Source organism: Astatotilapia calliptera, chromosome 18, assembly GCF_900246225.1.
Source record: "Astatotilapia calliptera chromosome 18, fAstCal1.2, whole genome shotgun sequence".
NCBI classification, from domain to species: domain Eukaryota; kingdom Metazoa; phylum Chordata; class Actinopteri; order Cichliformes; family Cichlidae; genus Astatotilapia; species Astatotilapia calliptera.
The window spans coordinates 3,855,764-3,868,367 of NC_039319.1; the positions used below are offsets into that span (position 1 = coordinate 3,855,764).

General features: G+C 41.4%; 1 protein-coding gene across 1 annotated transcript in view; it reads left to right on the top strand.

Annotated features, from left to right (window-relative positions):
• The window catches only part of myo10 (myosin X), a 127,514-nt gene that overhangs the window by 67,919 nt on the left and 46,991 nt on the right, over nt 1-12,604 (top strand). The window contains exon 4 of the mRNA XM_026149129.1: nt 5,903-6,090. Coding sequence (XP_026004914.1) covers nt 5,903-6,090 — 188 coding nt within the window. The remainder of the gene's footprint in view (nt 1-5,902; nt 6,091-12,604) is intronic.

The window sequence follows — 12,604 nt, forward strand, 5'->3', positions numbered from 1 at the left end:
GAAAATATTCAGGCGAATGTCTACTGGACTGTTACAGCATCTGTGCTTCCTGCTTCCTGCTGCTTTTTGCACTTATAAGAATCACTCCTCATGACTCCTGTAAGTTGCGAGGAGCTTAGAAAGGATGCAAGTTTAAGGCACGTCCTTGAGTTTTTTCTTAAGTTTGGCAATTTTTACTTGCATCTATAGCTACAAATGATATTCTGTGTAACATGGTATTTGACTTGAAGGTGACTGGATGTCTTTCTTAGGATCAAAAGATCTTAATAAATTCTCTAAAACATGACAATTTCCTATGGAGGTGTGTAAATACTGATATTATGGACAAAGGTTATGGGACAGATAAGAGGATTATTTATTTTCCTTTCTGGGGCAAATAAGATCATCATAAAAACTGCTGACAAATATAAAAAATATTTTCCCCGTGCACCTTTAAACTGTGTCAGAGTGGACAGCAGGGAAAAACTGACAAAAGATACACGGAAATATTGAGCTCATTGTAGCTGGTGCCGTGTTCACCTTACTGTATAGCGTATTGTATACAAGTAAGACTTACGATGTGTTGGACTGTTCCAGCTGTCAGAAGGTGCAAAAGTCCGAATCACAGTGTTTCTCCATCTACTTTCTCCACATACTGTGAATATAAAAATCCCAAACAATACATGACACTACATAAGCATCTGTAAAGAGGTTTACAGGATGGTCTGATCGATGCATGTGAGCCTCAGAGCCAGAGATTAGATTAGCTGTAAACTGTTTACACTGCAGGCGGAAGAAGGACTTCTCTGCTTTTATGTGTAGAAACTGATTCCTTCACCTGAGCAGAGCGCTGCCACATTGTAATAACACTCAGACCTTTATGATCCACTCTATATTATTATGACATACCATCCCTGTACTGTGCTGATTTGCACAGGCAGGATAGCCCAGACCCGGCATTTGTCATGTAAATGTCATCTCAACGTTCATTCAAATGTTTTTGCATCCGGGCCAAATGTAGGTCAGTGAGTCAGTAGGATCTTTGAATAGAAAGATTAATAGGAGGAGCTTAATGAGCAGTGCAGGTGATAAAGATGTTTGTATAGGAAGAGGAGGAGTACAGTGAGTGTGGACTCCTAGCAGACCTCTTCATCACCTTGTTCTTCTGTTATCTTGTACAGTTATTGTGAAGCAGTGTTTAAGAACATCTCGCCTCTGTTGTTTGGGTTATATCTTATGTCTAGCCAGGAAGGAGTGATAGGTCCAAAAGTATAAAAAGATTGGTTTATGGTTTTGATAGTTTGAAAGGTCTTTTTTAGTTCAAGGTTATTCATGTAGCATCAAATCACAACAAAAGTTCTTTTAAGATAATGTGTACTGTAAGGAAAAAAGCCCGATAGTGTTTGAAAGAGACCCCCAACAAACAGATGATTGCTTAGGCAACAGCAGGAAGGAAAAACTCCCTTTTAACAGGAAGGAACTTGGCAGAATCATATTTGTACTTTTTTCCACATGGTCAGCTTAATTTTTTTTTCTTTTTGTTGCCTGTCCCATTTGGCTCTTTTGCCATCAGAGTTATTGTCTAAAGGCAAAGAAAGATGCCCACGGATTTACTTTACCAAATGGACCATCCCAGCCTTGCCGTAATGGTCTATTTGATTCACCTTTTATTGTTTATTTTATTTCATTTTCACTTGCTAAATATGGGACAGATTTGACTGGGGAAAAGAAAGGGGAGAAAGAAAGAGGGAAAGAAAAACAGCGGGGAAGAGGAACGGTGATAAAGGGCAAAAAACAAAAACCAATAAAATAAGCAGACAAAAAATACATCTATCAATCACCTGGATCAGCTTAATTTCTTGCTGTAAATCGACAAGCCCGTTGCCTTTGCTTGTGTTGCATGGGTGTAATCAGACATTACAGGGGCTTTGTAGAATTAGAGATCAAATGGTCTTTCTCACATACACGTCAGTCTGGCAATGTCTAGAACAGTTCAGTGTTGCAATGTATGTGTGCGCTTCAGGGAGTGTTAGGTATTCATTTCAGTTGACGTGTTTTTTCAAGCAGTACTATGGACAATCAGAATTTTAACAGATTTTTTTTTTAACTATTGGTACATGGTCGTCTAACCTGGTGCCAGAAGACACTCCCACAGGTTTAACTCTTCTCTCAGATCTGTTGGGAGTGGTGATCCCATTCAAATGAATGAAAAAGCCAAAGAGTTTCACAGACTCCTGAAGTCTGTATGATCGTAACCTAATGCCACTGTATCTACAGCACTGCTCCTACAACCATCAGCTCACTTCCTGTGGTGCAAGCATGTTAGCTGATGCTTTTTAAAACATTTAATGACTGAACTACATCTTTTAGCTCTAACCAACGGTTTGGTGTTTTCTCGTATTTGTTATCAACTGTTGGTTGAGGTTGGTCATGACTTGGTCTTTGGAAAATTAAAAAACTGGAAGAGAGAAGCTGTTTTCTTCATTCCTGAGAAACCCTCTGTAAATATTTCCTTTCAGCTTGGATGCTCAGAGTCTTTAGTGTCCGACTGCAACAGACTGCTCATCAGAAACTGCATTTCCAGTGTGATGTTATTGTTGGTATTCTTTCCACGGTCTATACATCGGTATGCCTATTAACCTAATTATGCCTATTATGGTTGTAATTTGAGTTCCACTCCACTTCTGAGCTCTGCGCACGGTTTCACCTCAGGCTGGTTATAAACACACGTTTTTTTTCTGCTTGTCCAGAGCCAATAGTGTTTTGAGGCTTTTTTCCCCCTGATCGACCCCTTTATTGAGGAAAAAGGGCTTTCTGTTTGTAATATGTATGTGCTTCTATGTCCTCTTGGTGCTCTTCTCTAATCTGATAAAAAGTTTGACTAACTGTATTAAAGGAAATAAAAAAAATACAGCAAGAAAACAGGCTTTAATAAATCAAGATGAAGGAACAGAGCAAATGTCAGACTGGTATGAAGACCGTGACTGACAGAAAACCGACGGTCCTGTTTGTTTTCACATGCTGTTGTCTGTCAGTGGGAACCAGGCGAGATTAACAGGATAGAAGACAGTCGAGCCGTGTAACTGCAGAGGACGTAGATGCTCTGTGGATCGAAATGTCCCACTCTCTTTCTCCTAAATGCAATTCTTTTCCTCCTCCAGGCAACAGACTCTCAGAAGCTAATGTGTGTGTTATGGGAACACTGTGCACTGCTGTAATGAGATTTTCACTTTACATCCAAGTTGCGCCGGCAGAAATGTTGTCGTTAATTTTGATAGTGTGATCAAAAATGTTATCTTTGTCCGTGTTTGCAGAGATTAGAGGGAAAAGTGTGAGGTTTATTATTACTGTACCTTTTAAGTAGAAAATGAGTGGGGATTTCCCCTGTGAAACCTGCCACAAAGAAATATGAGCAGCGAGGGAGCTGCTAACTACTGCTGCTTTCACCTCACTGCAGATTGTCTGTGTGGCTCTTTTCTCGGCAAAAGTGGTTGTTGAGTCGCAGCAGGTAATTTACCTGCAACTCTTGTGCCTGTTAGAAAATGTGTTACTTTTATTATTGACCAAACTTTTGTTTTCTCAGATGATTCTGTTGTTTGAATGAATGTTCATGGTAAGTCAGACTAGTCACATTACATTTGTAGGCCAGATAAGCAGTCAGTCCATTAAAACGGTAATTCACAGATTAACCTGGTGTTAAGGATCAGCTTCACTATTGTTAATAGATGTTTAAGCCATATTTGAGAAGTCTTAAATTTAAAAAAGTGCTCTAGAAATCCCTTTTGGTTTCCAGAACAGCAGCAGACAGAGACAGTAAGGGTAAAGCTGGTATATTTCATAGAGCACTTAGCAAACTTAACTTTCCTTCAGGAATTCAGAGACATAAAAATGAAATAAATAAAGAGAGGTGAGGTTTAAAAGATCGCCACATTACATGTAGCGATTGTGTTTAGCTCGATGTTTATGTGGCCGTAAATTGTTTGGATTGTGTTTTTGTTTTGTTTTTTCTTCCTGGTTTAAAAACCACATTTTGCATCAGATTGCGAGCATGTGCTGATTGATGATCGCTGACTGATTGTGAAACCAATATTTTTATGACTGCTGCTGAAATTACACAGTGGCATGTCCCGATGAGTTAACATGTGTCAGGATCATACACTGTATATAAAAGATGGACGCTGATGTCACACACTTGTTTGTGAAGTCCCGTTTGGAAGCGATAAGTTAACCATTTTGGTTGTTGCTGCCTGGGACTTTTGAAACTCGAGCAGTCATATCTGAACCAGAGTGTGGAGTGCTCAGTTACAAGCCACAGGCTAGATTACTTGTCAGGTAATTCCACTAAAACAGGTAACATCAACACCACAGACAAGATCAAACAGTCCATTTCAGTGACTCTTATTAGCTGAGGTGAAGCAGCTAGCACCCACAGTTAGCACCTCTCAGTCAAAGCTGACTATGAGTAGTACCAGGCTGGAAACGTGTGTGCTTGTGTTGTAAATGTAGGCATTTTAAAAGTATTTGCGCATGTTTCTTAGGGGTTTTCTCACAAAAGAAGCTTGTTTGGGGTAAACCAACAATGGTAGCATTTCCAAAGTGAATGACCTTTACTGTTCCAGTATTTTTGTTTTAGTGGAAAGACCAATTAAGGATTTAGTTTTCTTCTATGCGGGATGGAAAGCTTCTCTCTGTGGTTACTAGACCTTTTAGAACATACAGGTTTTGACAGTGTTACTATTTTTATGCTGAAGTGGATGTGAAAAATCGGCTTAATGCTTCTCTAACCTTTGCAAATGCTCAGACCTTCACGGTTGAGGACGAGCATTTCTGACAGCATTACCTCTTTTCCTGCCCAGTTCGAGTAACTGTGAGAATCCGGTTAATTCTGCTGTAACCGTTGCAACTTTTCAAACCGAGGCCAGCAATAGGAATATCCAGATGTTTTCTCACAGATGCACGCTGATGTGCTGCCTTTTTTTTTTTCTTCCCAAGCCTGCCTAGTTATCCATCAGTCACCACCACATCACTAAAGCTTCAGCCAAGTTTTCTTCTGGCTTCACGAGCTTCTATTTCAGCAGCTTGGTTTGTTTTGCTTTGAACTTTGAAATCTGAAACTAATTTGGAAAATCTTGAGTCTGCTTCTCAGCAGTGAAAATAAAAGCAAAAGGTCAAACGTGCTGAATGCCGTGCTGCTGGGCTTTTTGACAGCCTGAGTGGAAGCTGTAAAAGAGTGTTCATCACTAAGGTCACATGTTTGGCTGCTTGATGTTTGCTGCTGTCCACCCTCCTGGGAACCTAATAAGGGTTTTACGACTCTGTGTTTCTGTCTGAGAAATTGGATTTAAGTGCAGCCTTTGGCCTCTCTGTGCTTCCACCTGAGCAGTGACGGGCAGCAGAGATGATTTGCTCCGATCTTTGCTCAGTAGATGGCAAGTAACGACATGCAGGTCAAGAGAGTTATCATTAGAGAAGAATGGATGCTGTGCAAATGTTCATACTTTGAAATGGCAGTGAGGGGGGTGGGAGCTTCCTCTACAGCACCAATAGCTGGTATCGAATATAATTACCCAGGTTCACTACTTCATGGCTCCTCATGGTGGCGCATTTAGTCAAATGAAGATAAAATGAGCAGAACTTTGCTAATTAGCAACACAGAAGATGAAACGGTTGGGGAACAGTGAAGAGAAGGACAGTATGGGCTTATTAATTGAACTGACGCATTTAAAATGTCTGTATTTTAATAAGTACATTTTCATCAGAGTATGAAGTATTGCAGAATCATTGAATCTTGTTATCGTGTAATGCATCATGATAGTATTTTTTCATGTTTCTCTTTCACCTTTACTTAAAACATTCAGGTGAAATTTGATTTATTTGCTTTCTGTCTGCGTAATTATTGATAATTTACCTCTTTGATCCACAGACGTACATCGGTTCCATCCTGGCAGCAGTCAACCCTTACCAGCCGCTCCCTGGCCTGTATGACCGACCCGCTGTGGAGATGTACAGTCAGCACCACCTCGGTGAAATCTCCCCGCACATCTTTGCCATCGCCAATGAGTGCTACCGCTCGCTGTGGAAGAGGCTGCAGAACCAGTGTGTCCTGATCAGGTGTGTGATCTGTTTTTGTGAATGTATTTTATTTGTTTTTGAATCTCCAGAAGTTTTAATGGATTTACAAAAACACAGCAAGGAGTTGAAGCAAACTCATGTAAAGTCTAGCGGCTACTAGAGAGCAGAGTGTGAAACGTTGGAGTATTTTAAATATTTCGTTATTGTTTTACAACTTTTGCAGACTTGATGGTTCACATTTAGAATATCAGCACCATTTTTGCCTGAGGTTTTATCAAGCATCCTTATTGGTCCTTTGAATAACCCCCCCACAGAGTACCAAACTCCTTCATCTGGTTTCAAGTCTCCTCAGCGCTTTGGCTGCACCTCTGAGGATCTTTCTCTCTCTCTCTCACACACACACACACACACACACACACACACACACACACACACACACACACACACACACACACACACACACACGCTCTTTCTATCGCCATCCTCTGTCTGCTCCCTTCCGTCCCAACATCCTTCATCTTTGATTTCAGGCGTACAACTTTCACGTCGACTGTGGCTCCATTGTTCAGTCGACACACACAGACGTTCTCTTCCTACTAAGTTAAAAAGGAGCTATTTTTGTAACTCAGATATGATAATATTTGGCTGCTAATTTAGTGAAGGACGGATACAGGAGTTGTGTCTGAGTTTAAGTGCGTGGGAATTGTTGTTAGTTGTCATCAAGGTATCCTGAGTACGTGGCCATTCAACTTCCTGTTGCAACATTGTATTGTTGGCAGCAAAGTAGTTGTAAAGAGGAGCAAATAAATTAAGAGCACAAAAAGGGTGGTACACTACACAGAGATTATTGAGCCAGAATGGCTCTATCAGCTTTTCCTGTGACAGTTTGCTCATTAGCTGTCGTAGTTAAGAGTTGAGAGCTTAAAATTCTAGTTTCACATTTCTGTTTCTTCCATTATGAAATGCATGTCATGTTTTCATCTACAAGACAGAGCATATTAAAATGTGTTGAGAGTTGGAAACTGAAATCTCCATATTTCTGAAGACTGTTTAGAGATAGTATCTGAAGCAGAAAGAAATAAACATGGTGCTGCGTCGTGTTCGGAGAGTCTCAGTCTGCTGCTTCAGGCAAAAGTACTGCAGTTTTCTTAGGATTAGCCGGCATTAGTTTACAGCCTTGTTTGGTTCGCTTAATTGGCGTTGGGGATAACGAGGCACACATGTTTCCTTTAAACTTGAACCGGTTTAAGTTTGTGGGGAAAGCAGAAAGTTAAGTAGCTGGGATTTTGTTGTTTGCATTACACATTAATGAAACATTAATTAGCGATTATGTTTAATTCCTTCTGTGTTGCTGATGGTTTAAGTTGCACCTCTATAGTCATCACCATTGAGGGCCTGACCATCTACCACACAAAACATCTCTATGATCCACATCACTCACATGATTTGTCAACCAAAATGTCAAGTGGAAATTTTCACCATGACTCATTTTCACAGCCTTTTCCAAAAGCTGCCACTGTTGCGCCCAAACTTAGAAGGCATGTTGTTCATGTTGGTGTGCTGGGAGGAGATCTCACAAGAAATTGAAATATTGGCAGATGCAGCCTACAGATTCTGTCCGCTCTGAATGTCTTCCCATAAAAATAAAATTTAGCTAAGAATCTCTTAAAGTGTGAGTTGGCTCTTAAATGAGGAGGAAGAGACGGTTCAGTGCTGGCGTCTGCATTGCACTGGTGCTGGTGTCCCATCACCTGGATCATGAGGTAGCATTTCATCTGGCACTCTCTTCAGCTCCACCATGGAGTTATTATCAGTCATTCTATAAATTTAATTTCTATGTCCCAGTAACATAAAGGTTATAATTAAGCTTAATAACTGCAGAGAGACATGAAAAAGATGGTTGCTCCATATAAAAACAGATTTTGGCTTACTTGCTGCAACACATGTAAACACATCATTTGATCTGTGCCAGTAACCTTGCATGCATTCAAGTTTTTTTTTTTTTTATTAAAAACCAATGATGACCATTTTTAATCCTAACTTACAAAATGAATGGGAATACTTCCCTGTGCTTGTGCACGGCATGCAGTCTCACGTGTTCTGTCTGTCGTCTTCTGGTCTGATGATGTATTTGGGATACAGAAATTCTTTTGTCTGGCACGATGTTGGTTAGTGGGAAGAACATGCGCCATGGTGCACAGAGCGAGGCGTAAACACAAACGTTGTAGTGGCGCTACAGAAAGTCCTGAGCCACACAATGCTGTCACTTTGTTAACGAGTCGTATCGCTGCTGTGGATCTGCTTTGTGTTTGTCTTCATCACCTTTCGCTTTTCAAGAAAAATCATTTGTTGTTTCTTGTATATTGGACAAAACTGTGGAACATTTTTAACAAAGGGGAACAGAGCTTGTGAAACTTTTTAAATTCACCACAGAAAGTGAAAAGTTGAAAGAAAAATAAAGCCTACAGTTCAGTTGTGTAATTTTTTTCCATGACAGCAAAGCAGCATGTGAAGTCATCCAGGCCAGAGAGGACAGACCGCAGACCACAGCCGTAACCTTTAGCTGTTGTCTCAGCTAAAACACAACCTGATGGTTTTCTGTCTGTTAAAATAGAGTAAATGACACACTGAGCTTTCCAAGGTACACTCTGCACTGCTTGATTATCCTCTTCTAACTCTGATTGGTTTCGTATTCCGAATATTTTGAGGTTCGATGTTGCAGCTTTTTATGCGCTCCATTGTCTTAAGAATTCAGCTGGTTACAATGTTGCGAAATAGGAAATGAGGGTGATTACAATGAAAGAGCGCAAACACTGTCGTCTGACAGCCTGACCACTATATGCTTAAGGTTATACTTAGCAATATACTTAAGTTTACGTACAGAATTTACTACTACTCTTAAATAACTTGTTTTAAACTACGGTACCACCAGAGTTTCTTTCTTTTTTTCTTTTGGACCCCTCAGGCAGGGAAGTTTAAGACTTTCACTTCTAAGCACTGGGTTTGTTTTCTGTCAGTGTTTTACTGCCTCTGAGCTGCTAATTAGCTGCTAATTGTTACCCTGAAGGTAGACTTTTAAACTTTGCAAAGGAATAAAACGCTTAGGTTAAGGGTTATAGACTTGGCAGCGCTTTGTGAAAAACACATACAGATATCTATTTTTCCACTGTGAAACTGTAAAAATCAAACAGACGATCTTTGAATTAAAACAAAATTCAAAAGCTAGAAAAATGTTCTGCAGAACCCACGTAAACACAGAGAGAACATGAAAACACAGAAAAGCCCTAAACTGGTTTCAAACCCTGGACTGTGAGGCGACAGTGCCAACCACCTCACCGCTGTGCCGCCCCCACCTCTAAACCCCATCATGAAGTGGTGGTGCTCCCCCCCCCTCTGAGTGATGGATGTGTGAGGCTGTGAATAATTGCAGGGAGGGGAAGAGAACGCCCCCCCCCCCCCCCTTTTTTTTTTTTTAACCACCTTGTGTTTCTCCTGAGGGCCGCTGCCGGCTGTGTGGGCCGACTTTTTGACTGAGGATCAGAACTGAGGCTGTTTTTGTCATGCTCTGTGGTGGTCACTGAAAACACATGATGCCCTCTCTGTAACCACACAAAAATAATTCTGAGTCATTCAACATCATATATCAAACGATATCATTTAATTAGTCAACACAGGATCCATTAAGTGCAGTTATTAATGAGTGGCAGTCATGGCAGTGAAGAAAGACCTGAGTGTTTAAATACTCGCCTCTCATATGTGATCTCCCACTAAAGCAGTTTATTTCTAACTTTCTAACCACGTCCGATTGGCTGCAGTGTGTTGAACTGGGTCAAATTAAATGTGACTGAATTACTGACTTTACTGTACTTGCATTTAAAAAGATAATTTAAATGCATTTCAGTGGCAAAGAGTGAGACGACCAATACTTGAAACCAGATCACTGACGCAGTCGTTGCCCTCCATGACAGAGCCGACTGCAGACTTTTTACAGGCAGGTTTTCAGGCTCATAAAGGTCGTATTTTTGATACCCTGAAGTTAGACTTTGGGTGGAGGATCATTTTAACACAGAGTCGAAGTCCTGCCCAGCTGCCGCAGTACGTGGCATGGTTCACAATGATCTCTGACACCCACACACATTTCTCCTGCAGGTCCCCCAAAATCACCAAAGCGGTCTCGGTGCAGACCCTCATAAAACATGTAACATGCCAGCACCTCCACCCATACACAGAAAGGTTCGCTTCATGGTGTGTTTGAGAGAGAGAGGGAGGAAGAAGAGCTATAAATCGCAAGCTGGCACTTTCAGGCGAGGCAGGAAGCTTCTCTCACTGGATTTAGGGATTGTGGGTAATCAGATCCAGTCAGGGGGAGGCGAATGAAACAGAAGCTGGTGTAAAATAAGTGGAGGAGGAGAAGGAGGAGGAGGAAGAGGCCAGCTCTAACACAAGGCCATCTGCTCATTAATGCTCATAAATGCCACTCTGCATTTTCAATTATGCGGGTACCTGCCTACATCGAGCCACATTGTTTTAATGGAAGCCCCCCCTTTGAGCTGGTGCTGCAGATTTCAGCAAAAATGCCCTCCCCACCGCCAGCAAAGAAAATCCTGGAAAACCTCCAAACGCTCGCTGTGCACAGAAGATGCCACCATGGCAGGTTTAAGTTTGGATAATAAAGCAATAAACCAGAGATGCAGACCTCTAATTCACATTTTATTAGCTAATTCTCTCCATTTCTTATGAACCTGATTTCTTTGTTGGCTCAGTAGCATTCTTACAACTTTAGTGTTGCAGAATAAGCCATGCCTTCATCAGAGAATTGTATTAACCACGCCCTAAATCTAAATATATATACGTCTATATCTAAATCTAAATGGAACACGAACAGGTGACTTCTATAAATTCAATCCTTGTACAGTACCCAGTTTTGGGGACTTGCATGTATGGAGGTTACTGCCGGGACAGGACTTGACTGACCTGCAGTAAACACTGACCTTGACCCTGTCCGGCTCTACTGGGATGAACTTGGAATGCAGACTGTGAAACACCTTACCACACAGTAGAAGTGATGGACCTCATTAATGCTGTGGATGAGACCAAGCCTTTGCAGGCAGGTTCCAACATGTGAATGAAAGATTAAAGGCCGAAGAGTGGAGGCTGTTAGAGCAGCTCACTAACACTCATGTCATTGGTTCAACATTTACAAATGGTCATATTAAGCAGACAGCCAGGGTGTTTGAACACTGTAATAATCGACAGTCAGAACAAGTTTGTCATTTAAGAACAAAACAAAAGCTAGCACACTCATGCCTGAAGCTTCAATACAATCAAACTTTTTCATTTGCAAACTTTGGCTTGTTGGGCTGCTTTTTTTATGGCTAGAAAGGCTCGAATTTTTAAATTGCAAAGCTGTCGAGGTGTTTTTCTGCCCAGCCTACAGGTTCCCTCCCCCAGCAGTTTGTTTCTGACCTCCTGACCCATAGGTGGGTGCCGGGTCAAACCCAATAGTCTCCAGCCTTGTTAATTATTCAGGCATGTGGGGGTCACAAAAGCCCTGCAGCAAAGCCTTATGAAAACATACCTGAGAGGGTTTCTCTTGGGATTCAGCAGGATTTCTCTGTTTCGCCTGCTTTGAGTGTCTGACACATAATTTGTGACCAAAGGAAGGAATGGATCACAGCAAAGGAAGAGAGCCTGGTGGAGCGGAAACATAACTAACTGTGCAGATTTAAGTGTAACATGAGACGAGCAGTTTTCTAAATGTGAAATTTTATGGTGTTTGCGTTTTATCAGTGTTTACATGTAGAAATAAGCATCAGTGCCTTTTCATGAGTTTCACGTTAAATAATGACGCATCCCAGGTAACTTAAAATACTCGTGAGATCCTGTTAAAGATGCTCTAAAAGCTGGGGAAGGTTTTAATCATTCTTCACCATCTGTGGGGGACATCCAGACAGGACTGGTGACCTGATCCTGGATGCTGTGGAGGAGGTTGGTGTCACATGGAAGTAAAGGCTGTTGCAAACACTGGTAGGGTAAGAGGCGGTGCTGCTATAGGGGGCATTAGTGCTTGAAGAAAAACACCTTGAACTCAGTCCATTGTTGGATAAGTAAGCAGCAGAGACTGGATCAGCACAGCTGTCTGGGCTCAGATTGAAAACTCCAGCTGTGGGTATTTTGACATTAGTCTGACGCTGGGCTGGAAGAAAAAGGTCTAATCCCTTATACAGGGTTAGATTTTTAGCACGAGTCGCACTTCAGTCTAAGCTCAGGCTTAGCTGCACTTCACTCTGATAATCAGACTAAACTTTCTGAGTTAAGCCCCGCTCCCACTGCAACATCTGCAGACGTCTGGTCAGCCTATCATCACGTCTCTTATCTAATCTCAAACTGTTCACACACAAGAAAGCACTCAGCCAAACAGCACAGTGTAAATATGCAAAAGTTTGTGTTCATACATAGACTGTGTAGTGCAGGAAATGGCTTTGTCTTCATATACGTTCTATTAATACAGTGTTCTCACACCTTTCCCCCGTCACACATCACCAGCAGCCTC